Source organism: Bombus bifarius, unplaced genomic scaffold, assembly GCF_011952205.1.
Source record: "Bombus bifarius isolate JDL3187 unplaced genomic scaffold, Bbif_JDL3187 scf7180000007966, whole genome shotgun sequence".
Classification (NCBI taxonomy): Eukaryota; Metazoa; Arthropoda; class Insecta; order Hymenoptera; family Apidae; genus Bombus; species Bombus bifarius.
Window position 1 is genome coordinate 7690412 of NW_022884352.1, and position 16722 is coordinate 7707133.

The 16722-nt window shown below is 28.0% G+C and overlaps 5 protein-coding genes across 11 annotated transcripts; 3 read left to right on the forward strand and 2 right to left on the reverse strand.

The window, feature by feature from the left end:
- Positions 1 to 9: 9 nt before the first annotated feature.
- LOC117216789 (homeobox protein 4-like) lies at positions 10 to 4833 on the reverse strand. The gene is made up of 8 exons (XM_033463818.1): positions 4734 to 4833; positions 4391 to 4433; positions 4027 to 4157; positions 1074 to 3938; positions 835 to 998; positions 548 to 752; positions 358 to 480; positions 10 to 290 (listed from the first exon to the last, which is right to left on the reverse strand). Coding segments are annotated over exons 1-8 (3648 nt in total). The 5' UTR covers positions 4736 to 4833; the 3' UTR covers positions 10 to 175.
- Positions 4834 to 4971: 138 nt separating this feature from the next.
- LOC117216807 (homocysteine-responsive endoplasmic reticulum-resident ubiquitin-like domain member 2 protein) lies at positions 4972 to 7482 on the forward strand. Its single transcript, XM_033463852.1, has 4 exons — positions 4972 to 5418; positions 5768 to 6159; positions 6239 to 6604; positions 6680 to 7482. Exons 1-4 carry the CDS (start codon positions 5284 to 5286, stop codon positions 6960 to 6962), a joined length of 1176 nt encoding a protein of 391 aa, XP_033319743.1. The 5' UTR covers positions 4972 to 5283; the 3' UTR covers positions 6963 to 7482.
- A 1036-nt stretch (positions 7483 to 8518) lies between these two features.
- LOC117207713 (atypical kinase COQ8B, mitochondrial) lies at positions 8519 to 12015 on the forward strand. Of its 7 annotated transcripts, XM_033448159.1 has the most exons (12): positions 8519 to 8630; positions 8754 to 8804; positions 8958 to 9191; positions 9346 to 9882; positions 9973 to 10192; positions 10266 to 10475; positions 10585 to 10700; positions 10768 to 10930; positions 10990 to 11192; positions 11279 to 11431; positions 11521 to 11621; positions 11768 to 11942. In XM_033448159.1, exons 3-12 carry the CDS (start codon positions 9000 to 9002, stop codon positions 11940 to 11942), a joined length of 2070 nt encoding a protein of 689 aa, XP_033304050.1. In that variant the 5' UTR covers positions 8519 to 8630; positions 8754 to 8804; positions 8958 to 8999. The 7 variants fall into 7 exon arrangements, with proteins under 7 accessions (XP_033304050.1, XP_033304077.1, XP_033304056.1 ...); XM_033448186.1 differs by lacking the exon at positions 8754 to 8804 and having other exon boundaries at positions 8523 to 8630; XM_033448165.1 differs by lacking the exon at positions 8519 to 8630 and having other exon boundaries at positions 8795 to 8886.
- Positions 12016 to 12186: 171 nt separating this feature from the next.
- On the forward strand, positions 12187 to 13527 carry LOC117207746 (gamma-glutamylcyclotransferase-like). The gene is made up of 4 exons (XM_033448247.1): positions 12187 to 12398; positions 12545 to 12843; positions 12913 to 13017; positions 13282 to 13527. The coding sequence occupies exons 1-4, from the start codon at positions 12294 to 12296 to the stop codon at positions 13301 to 13303; spliced, it is 531 nt and encodes a 176-aa protein (XP_033304138.1). The 5' UTR covers positions 12187 to 12293; the 3' UTR covers positions 13304 to 13527.
- Positions 13068 to 16669, reverse strand: LOC117207708 (probable leucine--tRNA ligase, mitochondrial). Its single transcript, XM_033448145.1, has 8 exons — positions 16462 to 16669; positions 16160 to 16367; positions 15678 to 16071; positions 14698 to 15581; positions 14259 to 14615; positions 13945 to 14185; positions 13627 to 13864; positions 13068 to 13439 (listed from the first exon to the last, which is right to left on the reverse strand). The coding sequence occupies exons 1-8, from the start codon at positions 16558 to 16560 to the stop codon at positions 13224 to 13226; spliced, it is 2637 nt and encodes an 878-aa protein (XP_033304036.1). The 5' UTR covers positions 16561 to 16669; the 3' UTR covers positions 13068 to 13223.
- Positions 16670 to 16722: the final 53 nt, after the last annotated feature.

Here is a 16722-nt window from a genome sequence, read left to right on the forward strand (position 1 = left end):
ATATTTTAGTAAAAGAAATATTAAACATTTTATTATGCATTCTCGTAGTCACATGTAAAATTATTACAATACAATAAAATTAATTCTTGATTATTTAGTAATAATGTCTATTGGTTGATTATTGCATCTTAATTAGTATATTCTTCATGGAGAATATGCTAATATAATTTTTAAGTTATACAGTAGACTCATCCATTAAATATATATAGTCTTTCACATCGTTTATATATCTCCGCAGAAATTTATAATCCCTTTTTACATTCATTATCAACTTTTTAATATCTTTCTCTCTGTAAAACAGTTAAGTTATAGTAAAACCATCTCTTACATCGTCTATTAGATACTTTTAGAACTGACCTCACGGAACCTATAAGACAATGGACGGAGATATTTTGAGATTCAATCTTATCGAACGGTTTGATATCTATCGTAATTTCCAGTACAATGCTCCCCGTTTTAGTTTGTGATACGAAAGATATGCTAAAATAAAAGAAAAATGTATATACTGCATCAGACATAAAAATAATACAGTTTGAATCATTTTTACCTATCGTGAGTTATTTCCATCAAATTTAGATCGTTCAAGCGCTCCAAATCGAACATAAAATCCATTGCTAACTTTACTTCCTCCGAAATGTAATCTAACATCGGTAAAATATCCTTACGATTTTTATATAAGTCCAATAATTTTGTTATGTCTAACTTTTCTAAAATTATTCTATGAACTATACTTATTAATGCATCCGCATCATCTAATAAACAAAGATATTTTTAAACAAATTGCATTAAATATAAATTAATACTCTTTTCATTAATTCGCTTTTTGGGACTCACCTGCTAATCGAGAAATTAATTTAATCTCTTTAATAAATTCATTATTTATTACATCACAAGGATCCCGTATAAATATTACTACTAACAGTGAACACGATATGAAACCAACAACAAACATACTTTTTTCGATATTTTCGTGGTATACTTCCCAAATAATCTCGTTACTAAAAAGGGCATTTCAAGAATTATATGATGCAATATCGATGAAATATTAGAAAATATTAAATTCATTGAAATACCTTTTCGCACAATCTTTCAACTCGTTCATTAACGCAGAAAAAGGATCCAATTCAATTGCAACATCTTCTTTGCAAGAAGTATGAGGTTCCAAACTTAGTTGCAATTTATCGTTTGAATAAGATTCATTATTTACTTCCATTCTGTGTGTATCAATTAACTTATCATTATCAGCTTTTGGAGTACTTTCATGAATAGCTCTTATATTTGATAAAGAACATTCTATGCTTTGATTTTCTAAATTGGAATTGTTCAAACGTAAATCTTGATCATTTTCTTCGTTAACGGGCGTCGAAGATAATTTTTCACTATCATTTACTGTTGAAGACGATAAGTGTAAAATTTGAGACTCTGTACTATTATCTCTCACATCCGGCAATTCCAGCTTCTGGATTTCACCTGTTTGCACTTGATCCTCTTGTTCAAGCTTTGAATTCTCTGGTGCATCATTTAGAGATGTACGTTTTATCAGAAATGTGCAAGATTTCCGCACATTTTCTTCTAATACAATTCCTTGACAATCCTCAAGATTTAAAGTACCTTTACTATTCCCATTTTTTGAAAGGCAATTTGCTTCTATCTTAACTTCCTTATTGTAACTAACATTCATATCTGTATCTGTCAAATCATCCAAACAATTAAATGATGGTAATGATGGAATTGATTCTAATACTTCCACATTTTCATTAAAAAACATATCGCTTTTATCCGTTAAGCATTCCCTATTATAATCTCTATTTTGTAAACATTCTGTATTATTCGAAACGCTACATACATTATTTTCCTTGTTATTTATATCAAGAACATCATTGTTAATTTCTGAAATGTTATTTTCTTTGTTGCTGATTGTAAAAGTGTGATTACTATTTGATGGTTGAATTGTATATGTTCTTCTTGGATGTGATGTAATTATTTGTGTGCATTTAACTGGTGAGTGTTTATCTTTATCTAACTCAGAATTTACAGCGGAAGCATCATTTGATACAGAGTTAAATGTAGCACAAGCTATCTTTGTGTTATTTTCTCTCAAAGCTGAAGCAAGAGTATCTTGTTGCACTGACTCATGCAAGGGCATGCTAGGTGTAATATTTGCAGAACTCTGAACTTTAATTGGAGTATACTTTTCCAGAACATTATTTTCTACACTTTTTGGAAAATTGTTTTCCTTATCTATATAGCTTTCTTTATTCAAGGTTGTATCTGAGTTTAATAAACAAGGAATTGCTATAGTAGCAGTAATATCTTTTAAGACATTATCTGTACAGGTTGAAAAATCTGGAAGGTTTCTATTTTGAACACTATCAGGTAATGCTGATTGTCTATCTTTAGTAAAATCTGTGTCAAAATCTTCAGGTTGAGATCCTGCTGTTGTTACACCTTCATTATCATTTTCATTTGATTCAGAATATACAATTATCTTTCCTTCCATATTATCCCTTTTATTAAGTGATGGTAATACATTTGTAAATGTCACAGAATTATCATGAAAAATAATAGTTTTGTTTGATAGTAAATGACTTCTACTATTGTCAAACGTAGAAGCAGAAGAATTTGATTGGGTGGTAGGTACATTTTGTGTAGCTATCTGTAAATTATTCTGGTATATTCTAGGTAAAGTTGTTATAGCTGTGGTAAATTCCATTGACTCGTTATTACAAATTCTAGTTTTACTATCATTTGTTTGTGTTTCATAAACATTTGAGTTAATTCTTAGTTTTTTAATGCTACTTTCTGGACTACCAAGATTAGTTGCATGTTGTCTATGATTTCTTTTTCCAGAATGTATATTAACTGGGACTACATTAGTCATTTCTAAAGATGTATTTAATAATTCAGTTCTTTCATCCTGTCTTGTAATATTATATTTACATTGCAATGGTTCTTGTATCATTGGTAATCTGTCAGGAGATTTATAAACGGTTGTTTCTACAACTTTAGTAATATCCATTGATACATCACGAAAAGTAATTGTTCTATTCTCTTTATCATTTGAAACACAATAATTTATACTATTACTACTTGGTTCTAAATTACATATAGAAGGTGGTACTACTGTAGTCATTTCCATTGAAACATTATGAAATCTTTTAGTTTTATCATCTTCACTACACATAGCTGCCTTTGGATTACTAATATTATCATTAAGTTTAATGACAGATGGTAAGGCTCCAGTTAATTCCATTGGCATATCTTGATTTATTAAATTCTCTGTTACATTGGGTTTGTTAAATTGCGGAAAGTTTTGTGCACTTGATGGTAAAACAAGTGTTGTTAATTCCATTGATACATCTTTAATCTCTTCAGTATCCTTACTATAATGTGTACCAAAATACATGTTACTGGGAACAACTTCAGTCAAATCCATATATATATTCTGGACAGATGTAGATGTAGATGTATTTAATTCATTATGATGAAAATTATTTACATTTGATTCTGATAAGTCTGACACTTTTTCAGTTAAGTTTCTATCGGGATCTTCATACACGATAATACTCTTTGATATGTGGTTATCATTTTTCAACTGTAAATCAGTCAAAAAAGTAGACTCAGTTTCTTGAACAACTGCATCATGAAGTGTAACTAATGGTTCAGTCAGTAACATTTCATTTTGACAATTTACATCTTCAATTGTATTTGCAATGTGTGAACTATATTCTTCAACATCAACATTTTCATTTGTTGCTTTATTACAACCAAATTGCACATTATTTTCATGAATATTATCAAAAATATTTTCTTTATATACACTTTCAGTCTCAGATTCTTTTTGATTAGAAGAACATGGTACTTTGAGATTACTTAAATCATGCTCTTCATATGTATTATCCCATACAGTTCCTTGCTCCAAGGAATTGCAAAATTCTCTGTACAATGAATTTTATACCATGAATTAACAAATCAACTACATTATTGAAATTCATTAAAAAAAATTATAAGCAGCAAGTAACTCACTTGACATGTTTTTTTTCTGCAAAACTAACACGTCTTTTAATCTTTGCCGTTACAGTAGGACTACTTTCATTGGATGAGCTATTAAAGTTTAAGTTCTGCAGAGGATGGCGTGGTTTGGGAGGCTTAAGTATCTAAGTATGTTACAAAAATAACAGTGGTATTTAACAAAGTTTCAAGATAACAGGATAAACTTATAATCAAACTTCAAAATATTAATTAATTAAATAGTGTGTCAAATTCAAACAACCTTAGTACATAACTTATGGCATAATATACACAAAGCCGCAATAACAGTATACTACAGAATCAACATTAATATTATTTACTTGTCCTACAAATATTTTTTGAATATCAGTATACTTACAGAAGATCGCCTTGAACTGTTTGTAGTAGATTTGGAGGGAACCCTGCAACATAAAAGAATATATTAAAGAATATCTTCAAAAAGATCTTTATTGATAAATTATAACTCATGCATCAGTATTTTATAAAATAATTCAGAATGCAATAATTAAATGAAGTACCGATTTTGAATACTGACGAACAAATAATTGAAAAATTGCAAGGTTAAATAGTATGAAGCCTAATTTATGTCAATGCTACTTTATAACGTTTAATATTCATAGTACACCAATCTTTTTATAAAAGATAAACAGTAAAGTACATCGATAGGGAAAACATTTAATAACAAATGAAATAATGCTCACATTTCATTATATTAAAATTTTGTTTAATTCAAATTCAAACCCAAAAATTTCGAAGGCTTCCACTCTCTAGTAACGGTAACGATTACCAACTCTATTAATGTCAAACTGCACTTACTACTGCGATGCAGTTTTCATGAACTGTTGGTAAGTTTCGCAGATTACGATATCGCTATAAAGCATTGAAATGAACTTGAGGATCGGCTCTTATCAAAGCATAAATAAATTGTAATCTACGATTACGACCTACGACCAATGATAAGTCGCCAAATACGTGATTCCATTTAGTGACGCTTACAAAAATATATTTACGATTAAATATCCGTTTGAGTTACAAAGTCATAATACATTAACTATGAATCTATTTTAGTCAATATCCAAATAAATAGTACGAGGTATTTTATGATTCAACAAGGGAGATAACGCAGTGTATAAAAATCTCTCAAACGCAAACATTAATCTGCCTCGGTAGCACTGTTAATTAATTTTGCTGAGTGATTGACAGTAAGAACAGCTGATCAAACGGGATATAAAAAGCCAGGATTTATTAACAATGGAAGGAGTCGCTGTCAAAGTAATAATAAAAGCACCGAATCAGCAGATAAAAGATCAAATCGTAAATTGTGATATTGGGTGGACCGTTCGCCAATTAAAAGAACATTTGTCCGATGTTTATCCTAGTAAACCAGTGAGTTTTATTTCGTCTATATTATGAATCTCACGTCATGTGAAATTTTGTGAAAGTTGTATCCTTAGTGAAAGCAATGTATCATTAGCATCACTACACGACATACAAAAAAAACAAAAAAATATTGCGAACGCTTCCCTTTAAGTATTCTTAGAAAGCTATAGTGCGTTATCTATTAGAGATAATACGTTGATATTTTTATGAGTTTAATGATGATAATTTAATTATCAACAATAAGATGATTATATCTTATTACTTGTCTGTAATAATTAATTTTTTATTCGAAATCAAGAACTAGTAAAAATATTGTGTAAGAAATAACATGATAATGAATTGAACATATTTGTAGGAACGAGCAAGTCAGAAACTTATATATTCAGGACAATTATTAAATGATTCCACATGTTTAAAAGATGTGTTAAGACACTGTAATGGGCAAGAAGATCAAACCTATATAGTTCACTTAGTCTGTGCTTCACAAAAAACATCAACAAATAAAATAACTGAACAAGTTGTGGAAAATACAAAGACAATTTCTATTGCAAGAAGTACAGTGGAAAATACGAGATTAAATAATACAAATAATATACAGAATCAAAGTCAACATATTACTAATGTTGCTACGCAACATACTCCGGCACAATTGTATTCTACACTACAATATTTTGATCCACGAAATAGTCAACAAATGGCTTGGATGCAACAAGCATATACCCATTATTTTACACAATATATGCAACTGTAAATGGCATTCTTATAACTTATTTTAATGTTTGGAAATTATATATAATTTATAGTGAAAAGGAATATTTTATTATAGGATGGCAGCACAAGGAATACAATTACAGACTAGCATTCCATATGTTCAGCAAATGAATGTCAATACAAATGATAATGTTCAAAATCCATATACAAATAACACAAATAATAATAATAATAATAATAATAATAATAGTAATAATAATAATAATAATAATGTAGGTGATGAGCAACAACAACCTGCTGCTCAAGAAGCTGATGTTAATGGAGGAAATAATGGTGCTGGAGAAGACGGTGCATTTAACAGAGATTGGCTAGATGTTTTTTATATGCTGTCCAGAATAATTCTTTTTTTCACTTTAGTATATTTTTACTCATCTCCTCTAAGATTTCTTATTGTTACGTTTCTTGGCTTTGCAATGTATCTGTAAGTTAATATATACAAATATTATGTTTACATCTTTTATATGCAAATATATACAATGAAGTGAATATTTCACAGATATCAAGGTGGTTTTTTCCGGGTACAACCTATTCTATTACCTGAAAATAATAATGGTAGAGGAGATCGGGTGGATAACAATAACCAAATATTACAAAATGAAGCAATAGGTCCACAACCTGCACAGCAACAAAATGGTCAAGTGCCAGCTGTACAAGCAGAAGCAAGAACAAATGCAAATGAAGAACACGAAGAGGAAAGACCTGGTGCACTTGCTTTTACCTGGACATTTTTCAGTACATTTTTTGCTTCACTTTTTCCAGATCAACCAAATGTTATTTAATTTTAACAAATGTCAGTTTCTTACACTTAACTTTGTTGTAAAATTAATTTTCTTTGTTTTACATATGTTTTTAAAACAAGACATTAAATCTGATGAGGTGGTCTCTCTTTACATATATACTTAATAAATATTGATATCAAGAGAAGCGTTATTAAGAATCCTAAAAAGGACATTTTTGAGAAAAAGAATTTCAAAAAGATTTTACAAATTTTCCAAGTATAAAAATCTTGTATACAATGATAAGTATATATAGATATACATATTAAATGTACACATAAACTGAATAGCATTTTTTATAAATACTGTTATTCATATACTTCTAATAATTTTATGCATGTATTACTTTAATTTCATTGAGACTACCTCAGGGTCTATAAACAAAATAAATTTATTGAAAAAGTAAATCATCCCAAATTGTTTAGAATTTGTTGTATAATAAATTTTCTGTTTTTCTAGTTCTATAAAGGTACAACGAGAAAAGTATATACTGTGTATATAAATAAAATTATTGTAGAGCTTATAAGGTGTTGATAAATATAAATACCAAAAATAAATTATGAGTTTTTATTCATAAAAAGTTATTAAAACAACAATCCTGTTATCAATTGATTTTCTGTGATTTTTATTGTGAACGAATTTAAAAAGTTCGCTTTCTAATTTACTAGATACATGTTTAAACCTTGTTTTATAAGATATATACATATACTACAATCCGCATGCATAATTTAGGTTTTGATTAGGTTTCCAAAAATTCAAAATATAGTAAAAGCATTTTATGCATTTTGCAGCAAGACTTAATACAAAGCTTAACACTCCTTATTAATTCTGATAAATCCTCATATAAATCTCTCTTATAAATTACATGGAGGGGAAGTATGAAATTTTTCATAAAATATGTATGAATGTAGTGAAATTGGTAGATTGGGAAGAATAGCAAGGAAGTAGTTAGTATGAAAATGAGAAAATTAAACGTTTTTAGAATGATTTTACTATATTTTGAATTTTTAAAAACCTAATCGAAACGCAAGTTACTCTTGCAGGTTGTAGAAAACTATTTCTGAGTTACAAGCTGTTTTTGTCAGTGAGACATTACCTTTACAGCATACATTCAATATGTTTCCCCTTCGCCGGCTTACACACGATAATTTTATACATTAAACATTTCGTAACTCTGAAAATAATGGGTTTTTAACTCATGTTTGTTAAGACTTTTGTGTTTGTTTTTTGTTTGTCCCCAACTCTTTTTGTATATTCTACATACATATGTATATTATTTATATATGTATAATTCGTAAACAAACCATTAAATAAAGATATCCTCAATAAATTATAGAATTTATGTAATTTATTTATTTATAGTTAATAAACTTTTATTAATAAATCAAAAATATGAAAAGGAAATTCTTATAACTTTCATAACCTAATTAATTATGTAGTTAGTTAATATCTTAAATAAATAACAATATAAATAAAATATAAAATAAAAATATAAAATAGAATAAATAAGGCAAATAATATACATACTCTAAGAATTCTAAGAAAAAGATTGCATTGTTTAATTTTTTTTTACGTACTATGCACTGTGTATCAATTGTGCGAAGAGTAAAAATTCCTTTGCATACATGTTTCTAAAATATTAACAATTAAATTATTTACATTAAACAAAAGGTTGGGTATTTAATTTAAGAGACTATTTTTATTTAAAAGTTATATCTAATTAATATAAAAAAAATATCTATAGTAATAAAAGTCCCGGCACATTGTATTATAACCCTATTCATACATTTCAAGGTCTGCGTATATTTTAAACACATGTACTATAGGCGGTATATTAATATTCAAGTACGTAATTTTTTGAAGTCGCAACACTCCTTATAAGTAAATTACATAGAATAAAATAATACATTGTTATTAAAAAACAAAAGTAATATGTGTGTGTATGTGTGTATATATAATAGAAAAATAACATTATGACTTAAATTTATATCTCAATAGGCAGTATTTAACAATCAATTTCTACATCAATCACATTAAAAAATGTCTCAACATCGGATGTCTGATGTCATTGGTATACTTAGAGGAGCTAAGGTAGTAGCCGAAGCTGTGATTAAGCATCAAGAAGAGACAGTTAAACACATAGTAAAGACTTCAAGTTTGAAGACTACTGCAGAGAAATGCCTGACAGATAATTTAAAAACATTGAATAATATAAAACTAAGTAAGGTTCCTGTAAGTTTCAAAAATAAATATAGATTATTAATACCTTTTTCTAATATGGCAAACGTTCTTGTAATATAACAATTATCTTATATGGTGACTACTAATATAAATTAATTTTACAAATAAATATTATAATTTCCTGTACAGTATAACATGTATACAGGTTCAAATAACAAAAGAATTTAAAGAAGTGACAGAACGAATAAATGTTGTTGAAAAGGGTATAATAGAATTTTTGAAATTAAAAACTAAAGAAGTGGCAGGAATGCCAGCTGATCCAGATAAACCTATAAAATCTACCAAAACTAAATTACATGTTTATAATCCTGCTAAAGATCCAAAAGAAATAATAATAGAGATGGATATCCCAAACATAAAACCTGATAACGAAAATGATATACAAAGTAAACAGGATAAACCATTAAAAAAGTACTCAACTGTAAAAGAAAAAATTGAAACAATTTCCAAACTAGAACATGAAATACCTAAGATTGAACTTTCTGAGAAAGATAAAGCAATTTTGAAGAAATTGGAATTAGAGCATGAAAAAAACATAAAGAGTCAGAACATGAAACAAGATGTATCAAATACACTAAAAACTGATTTTGAGATATTAGAAAACAAGGCAACAGAAAATATGAAAGTAGCTTTAGAAACCTCTCAAGTTAAACCAAAACCATCTGTTAGACCAAAGCAAACTGTGAGTCTTTTTACATTTTTATATAAATTGTGATAAATGATATGATGCATTTTATTTAAATACATTAATAAATAAATTTTTCTTTCAAAGCTTTCACCTAGTGCAAAAGCACAAAAAGTTCCATCTACCAGATTACAAAGAATGATAAGCTTTGGAACATTAGGAGTGGGTCTTGGTGTTGGTACAGTTGCAGAATATACACGCAGAACACTTGGACTAAAAAAACAAAGTCTTGGAGACACATTTGATAGCCTGTTTCTTACTAAAGCAAATGCAGAAAGAATAGTTTCTACATTATGTAAAGTGAGAGGTAAATATCCTTAATACATTTACTGGATTTTTTGTCAACTAATAGTTACGTGCCTTACATATGTTTATAATAGGTGCAGCTTTAAAAATTGGACAAATTTTAAGTATACAAGATGAAACCATTATAAATCCTGAACTACAAAAAGTATTTGAACGAGTTAGACAAAGTGCTGACTTCATGCCAAAGTGGCAAGTTGAGAAGGTATTAGCCACTGAACTTGGACATGACTGGAAAAATAAATTAGCAACCTTTGAAGATAGACCATTTGCTGCAGCTTCCATTGGTAGTTACCACTTATTTTTATTCTTTTAAATTAGCTTTTTCTTGGAAGGCCAAAGTAATACAAAAACATTTAAAAAAAAAAATTCTTCATATCAGAAAAAATATTATAGGCCAGGTACATCATGGTACCTTGTTAAATGGACAAGATGTTGCAATTAAAATTCAATATCCTGGTGTAGCTATGGGTATTCAAAGTGATGTTGAGAATTTAGTAGGCATAATGAAGGTATAAAAATACTTTGATTTTTGTTTTATTTAAGATTATGTAAAAATATATCTAGAAATTTTTACAGGTTTGGAACATTTTCCCAAAAGGTATGTTCATAGATAATTTAGTGGAAGTTGCAAAACGTGAACTTGCGTGGGAAGTGGATTATGTAAGAGAAGCAGAATGTACAAGAAGATATAAACAACTTATAGAACCTTATTTAGATTATTATGTTCCAGCTGTAGTAGGTAAATTAAATTGAAAAATTAGCAATTTAAATGTAAAATTGACTTAATTTTATACTTAGATGAACTATCAACGAGTCAAATTTTTACAACTGAAATGGTAGAAGGAATTCCAGTAGATAAATGTACAAGTATGAATATGGAAACAAGAGAACATATCTGCAAATTAATAATGAGTTTGTGCCTTAAAGAATTGTTTGTTTTTCGATACATGCAAACTGATCCAAATTGGTCCAATTTCTTTTATAACCCCAATACAAGACAAGTTTGTATATAAGATATTATTATTATTATCAATAAGTGTACTCTATCTTTGATATTATTAATTATAGTTCCTAATATAATTTTCAGTTAATATTGTTAGATTTTGGTGCATGTCGAGGATATGAGAAATCATTTATGGATAAATACATTGAAATAATCTATGCTGCAAGTGAAGGCGATCGTAATAAAATTTTAAATTTATCTAGAGAAATGGGATTCCTTACAGGATACGAATCTAAAGTACGATATGTATATTTTTTAATAGTTTTAGCTTTAAAAAAGGTTATTATATTAATATTTATACATTTATTGCATTGTATTAATCCCAGCTTATGGAAGAAGCTCACGTAGATGCAGTAATGGTCTTGGGTCAAGTATTTGATAAAAATTCTAAATATTATGACTTTGGTGGACAAGATGTAACTAAACGGTGAGAGCAATATGATATCATTTAAATTAAATCATTAATAAATAAATAAAATATATAACATATATAATAAAATATATAAATAAATAAATATATAACTTTATTATATAAATATATAAATATATATAAAATAAATATATTGATTACAGGATTCAATCATTAGTCCCAACAATATTGGATCATAGGCTTTGTCCTCCACCTGAAGAAATATATAGTCTACATAGAAAATTATCAGGAGTTTTCTTATTGTGTGCCAAGCTTCAAGTTAAAATAAATTGTCGCGATATGTTTCGCGAGGTTTATGCAAATTATGAATTTGAATAATAATGCTATATAAATTAATGCTTTATACCTTAAACATGTATAGTTAAATCAATATAAACATTTTTACAATCAATACCTTCTATTATTTAGACCTTTAATTTACTCATATACTTAAAGCATTAAATTTGTGTATCTTCTAATTTTAAGTTGTGTTCTGATAGCAGTTTATTTATTGTAACATGTTTTTGTTTAAATAAAATCTGGGTAATTCTATAAGGTACAATTATATCTCTATCAAAAAATATCATAAATACATATTTAATACTGATAACGAATGATACCTTAACCTATTCATCTCTTTGTTCCCATTAATAAGTTATCTTCAACAAATTTCATAAATTAACTGGCGAAATGTCTAATAAATTCTTATATTTTGCATACGGAAGTAATATGTTAACAAAAAGAATACATATTAACAATCCAACTGCAGTACGAAAAGATATCGGATTTTTAAAGGTAAATATACATGGTTAAATGAAATTTCCTACGCGTTTAGTAAATCCATTTCTATTTTGAATAATTGAAAACAGCAAGATATGTGTTATGCTTTATAAAATTTCATTATTTGCTTTATTATTTATCTAAATACTGAATTATATCAGAATTTCAGATTAGATTTTATAACACACTCAAAGAGATGGGGTGGATGTTCAGCAACAATTGTTCCTACAGAAAATTATATTGTATGGGGAGCAATTTGGGAATTAGATGAATGTAATATGTGTACATTAGATAATCAAGAAGGTGTAGCAGATAAATTATATTTCCCTTTAATGGTTGACATAGAAACACTTACTGGTAAAATATTTAAATGCAGAGTGTATCAGCAATGTAACAATCCTGATAAAAATGTAAAATTGTGTTTGCTACCAAAACACAGGAGACCTTCACCGTTGTATTTGTATGTTATACTTAATTCTGTTCAATTTGTTTAAGGTTTATTATATAATTATTAATTATTCTCTTACAGAGAAACAATATTAAAAGGTGCACATGAAAGTCAATTACCACTTGATTATATTAAACTCTTACAAAAAATACCGCATAATGAATATGCAGGAGAATATGATATTGGGTAAGAATAATTATTCATTTTATTATTTTTATTATTCATTAACTCATTGCAACATTAAACAAAATTTTTATTTATGCAGTTAGTTTCATTATGTACAGGCTCTTTACATTTAAATAATTTGGTTTTCATACAAATAGTATATTTGATAAAAAATTATGTATATATCTATAATCCTTTTTCTGCTTCTATTTTTCTTACCTGATGTATTACATTTGAACATTCTCTACCCATCTTTTTGTTGAAATTAATATTTTTGGATCACAGCCTTCCCTTGAAAGAAGTCTAGATTTAACGATCTTATGCTTCTTTAAATGTTTCTGGACAGCTGGCTCATTCTCTATTAAATCAAGAGCTGCCTCAAGTGATAATTTATCTGTTTCATACTTGGGTATCCTAATCTTTGTGCAAAGTGCATTATTTATCTAATAGTATACAGAATGATGTAGCATTAATAATGTGTTTATATAAAATTATACATAGTATTAAATAAAGTACTTTGATTTCTAAGAATCACACTGTTATTATTTATATAGTTATATAATAAATAATATAATGTAAATTTATATCATGATAGTGAAGTAATAAATACTTTAAATACTTTGTACTTACTATGATCTCCACTGACATTTTATAATTCATATCTATTTCTGGCCATTTTTGTTCCATAACATCCCTATCTAAGTCCACTTCATTCTTATCTATTAGATGATGTTTTACCTCAGAAAATGCGGACCACAATTCCGAAGCGAAATGTGGTGCAAATGGTGCAAGCATTATAATTTGGACTGCTAATGCACGTTCATATTCACGACTTTTTTTCATGCATTCCACACACACTTTGCGTATACTTAATATTAAAAGAAAAAGACGATTACTGTATCTAAAATTATTAGAATTGTTGATGTACCGCAAGATTGTCATATATACCTATTTGTAAGTCCTTGCATTCTTGATATTGCAATACTAAGTTGTTGAGATCCGATTATATTATAAGTTACAGACTTTAAAAAATAATTTCGACTATCAAACATGTATTCATCATGTTCTGCAAATTTAGAATCAGTAGGTTCCGCCTGAAGCTCTTCTGAAGTTACGCTATTGCGATAATCGTTAAAAGCTTTTACAGTCTTCCATAAACGATTTTGCCAATTTAATATTCCCGGAATGGCTGAATATTATTAATATATACATTATTTGATATATATAATAGTTAGTTAAAATTTTTATTACAAAGAGCTTACTGTTATGGTCACAACGCTTATCTGAAGTTGGTGCTTGATCAGCTAATATAAATAATCTAGTTGTATCAATTCCATATTTATCTAAGAATTCAAGAGGATCAATGCCATTATGTTTTGATTTAGACATTTTGTCCCATGAGACAATGACTGGTTCTTTGGTATTCTTTTCTACATATTTTCCTACGTGTTCTTCCACTTCATCCGCTTTTAAATATTTCTCTGTCTTTTTTAGTTGATATGTTTTATTAAGTACCATACCCTGCACAAGCAATTGTTTAAATGGTTCTGGAGTAGGTAAAAGTCCTTCTGAATGTAGAAAATGACTTATAAATCTGGCATAATATAAGTGTAGTACAGCTGAAATTATAATATTATTAATTTGAGATCTTTAAATATATATATTTTATATCTACAAAGAATTTAAATATTAGATACTTACCATGTTCTTTTCCACCTATATACAGATCAATAGGAAACATTTCTTTTGCTTTATCAACAGCAAACATCTCTTTCATATTTTGTGGGTCAATGTATCTCAGATAATACCATGAACTATCTACAAATGTGTCCATTGTATCTGATTCTCTAACTGCTTGAGCTCCACATTTAGGACAAGAAGTATTTAACCAATCCTTAGTTTCACATAATATAGACTTTTTATTTGAAGATGAAAATGTTATATTTGGTAAAATTACAGGAAGGTCATTGCGTGGTACTGGTTGGATACCACAATTTGAACAATAAATAATTGGAATTGGTGTACCCCAATACCTCTGTCTAGATATTAACCAATCTTGCAATCTTGAACCAACAAGGTATCCACCAATTTTCCACTTTCTTGCTTTAGATAATATTTCTGATCTTTTGTTTTCTTGTTCTTCATAACTTCTTATCGAATGCCGTACAAATTCAATCCCAACTATTTCAGAAAACTGATAATCATCTATTGATGCAGACGGTATACCAAGATAAGTATCTCTATGAGTTGGAAATGCAACTTTATCTGTTACAAATACTGGCAATTCATTTCCATTGAATGGGTTTAATACTTTAACATCTATGATTTGAATTCCTTCTGCCACATCTCTACAATACTCTGGTCTATTTAATAAGCTTTTTGGAGATATTGCAATAAACTTTGCATATTCAATAAATTCTGGATACTTAGTCCAAATATTTACTGTTTTGGGATAATTTGGGATAGTTCCCATCAACTGTAATTCAAAGCTAGTACCACTGCAGTCACCTATCCAATTTTGTTGGATTTTTTTGACATCTTTCCATTCTGTCAATGTTGGATCATCTAAACCTTGAGACAATGATCTGATATGATACAAAATAAATTAGTTAAATACTATTTGTAATTCTTATTATATATTTCAATGTTCTTTAGAGATTGTTAAATTCTAATATACCTACTTAGCAAATGATGTAGTCCTAACAAACCACTGATTTAGCAACCTTTTTTCTACTTTTGTACCTGATCTCCAAGAGCAATTATTTGCATCAACTTGTTCCTCTGCTAATACAGTTTCATCAACAGGATCCCAATTAACAAATGATTCTTTTCTATAAACCAAATCTTTGTCAAAAAGTTTTAAAAATAATTCCTGCGTCCACTTATAATATTCATGATCACATGTAGCAAATTCTCTATTCCAATCAAAAGAATAATTCAATGATTTTAATTGATTTCTCATCTTTTTAATGTTATCGTATGTCCACACAGCAGGATCAACTTGTCTTTCAATTGCAGCATTCTCAGCAGGTAATCCAAATGCATCCCAACCCATTGGATGAAGGACATTATATCCTGAAATAAAAGAGAAAAGTGTGTCAATAAAAAATTATATAAATAAACCAAACAATATATATAATTACACTTAAATTAAAGAATTTACCTTTCATTCTATAAAAACGAGCAACTGTATCACTTATTGTATAAACCCTTACATGACCCATATGAAGTGTTCCAGAAGGATATGGGAACATTGATAATACATAAAACTTTCTCCTTGTACTATCTGCATCATCATATTGATGTAAGTTAATTTTATCTTTCCAATATTTTTCTATATCCTTTTTTATTACATCTGTAACTTCTGCATTCTAAAAATATGATCAATGCTTTATGCATTATAGTAACAATACCAATTTATAACACTACAGACATGTATATTTTTTTACTAAATAGAGAACATACCGAAAATTGGTTTATGCCGGTCGAAGCGTATCGGTAAATGACATTTTTTAAGAATATATTACTTTTATAATATGATGCAAATGATTCTCTAATCTTCATTTTTAATTAAATTATTTAAATACTTATTTAAATATTCTACAATTAAACATGAAACATTCAACTTGTGCTTAGTATACACGATCTTATAGCAAGTTGCCATATTTATTAACTACTTTAAAGTAACTTCATTTTACATTTAAATTATTTTAATAAAATTATATG

Bases quoted from the DNA above. Each gene is read 5' to 3' on its own strand.
- LOC117216789 (XM_033463818.1), bottom strand. The intron at 753-834 runs GTGAGTCCCAAA...TTTGTTTATTAG, and splicing joins ATTAATTTCTCGATTAGCAG to ATGATGCGGATGCATTAATA. The intron at 291-357 runs GTCAGTTCTAAA...ACTGTTTTACAG, and splicing joins TGTCTTATAGGTTCCGTGAG to AGAGAAAGATATTAAAAAGT.
- LOC117216807 (XM_033463852.1), top strand. From the start codon at position 5,284: ATGGAAGGAGTCGCTGTCAAAGTAATAATAAAAGCACCGAATCAGCAG. The intron at 6,160-6,238 runs GTAAATGGCATT...ATTTTATTATAG, and splicing joins TTTACACAATATATGCAACT to GATGGCAGCACAAGGAATAC. The intron at 6,605-6,679 runs GTAAGTTAATAT...AATATTTCACAG, and splicing joins CTTGGCTTTGCAATGTATCT to ATATCAAGGTGGTTTTTTCC.
- LOC117207713 (XM_033448159.1), top strand. From the start codon at position 9,000: ATGTCTCAACATCGGATGTCTGATGTCATTGGTATACTTAGAGGAGCT. The intron at 9,883-9,972 runs GTGAGTCTTTTT...TTTCTTTCAAAG, and splicing joins CTGTTAGACCAAAGCAAACT to CTTTCACCTAGTGCAAAAGC. The intron at 11,193-11,278 runs GTTTGTATATAA...TATAATTTTCAG, and splicing joins ATAACCCCAATACAAGACAA to TTAATATTGTTAGATTTTGG.
- LOC117207746 (XM_033448247.1), top strand. From the start codon at position 12,294: ATGTCTAATAAATTCTTATATTTTGCATACGGAAGTAATATGTTAACA. The intron at 12,399-12,544 runs GTAAATATACAT...GAATTATATCAG, and splicing joins AAGATATCGGATTTTTAAAG to AATTTCAGATTAGATTTTAT. The intron at 13,018-13,281 runs GTAAGAATAATT...TTTGGATCACAG, and splicing joins GCAGGAGAATATGATATTGG to CCTTCCCTTGAAAGAAGTCT.
- LOC117207708 (XM_033448145.1), bottom strand. From the start codon at position 16,560: ATGAAGATTAGAGAATCATTTGCATCATATTATAAAAGTAATATATTC. The intron at 16,072-16,159 runs GTAAATTCTTTA...CTTTTATTTCAG, and splicing joins TCGTTTTTATAGAATGAAAG to GATATAATGTCCTTCATCCA. The intron at 13,865-13,944 runs GTATATATGACA...TTTAATATTAAG, and splicing joins ATGCAAGGACTTACAAATAG to TATACGCAAAGTGTGTGTGG.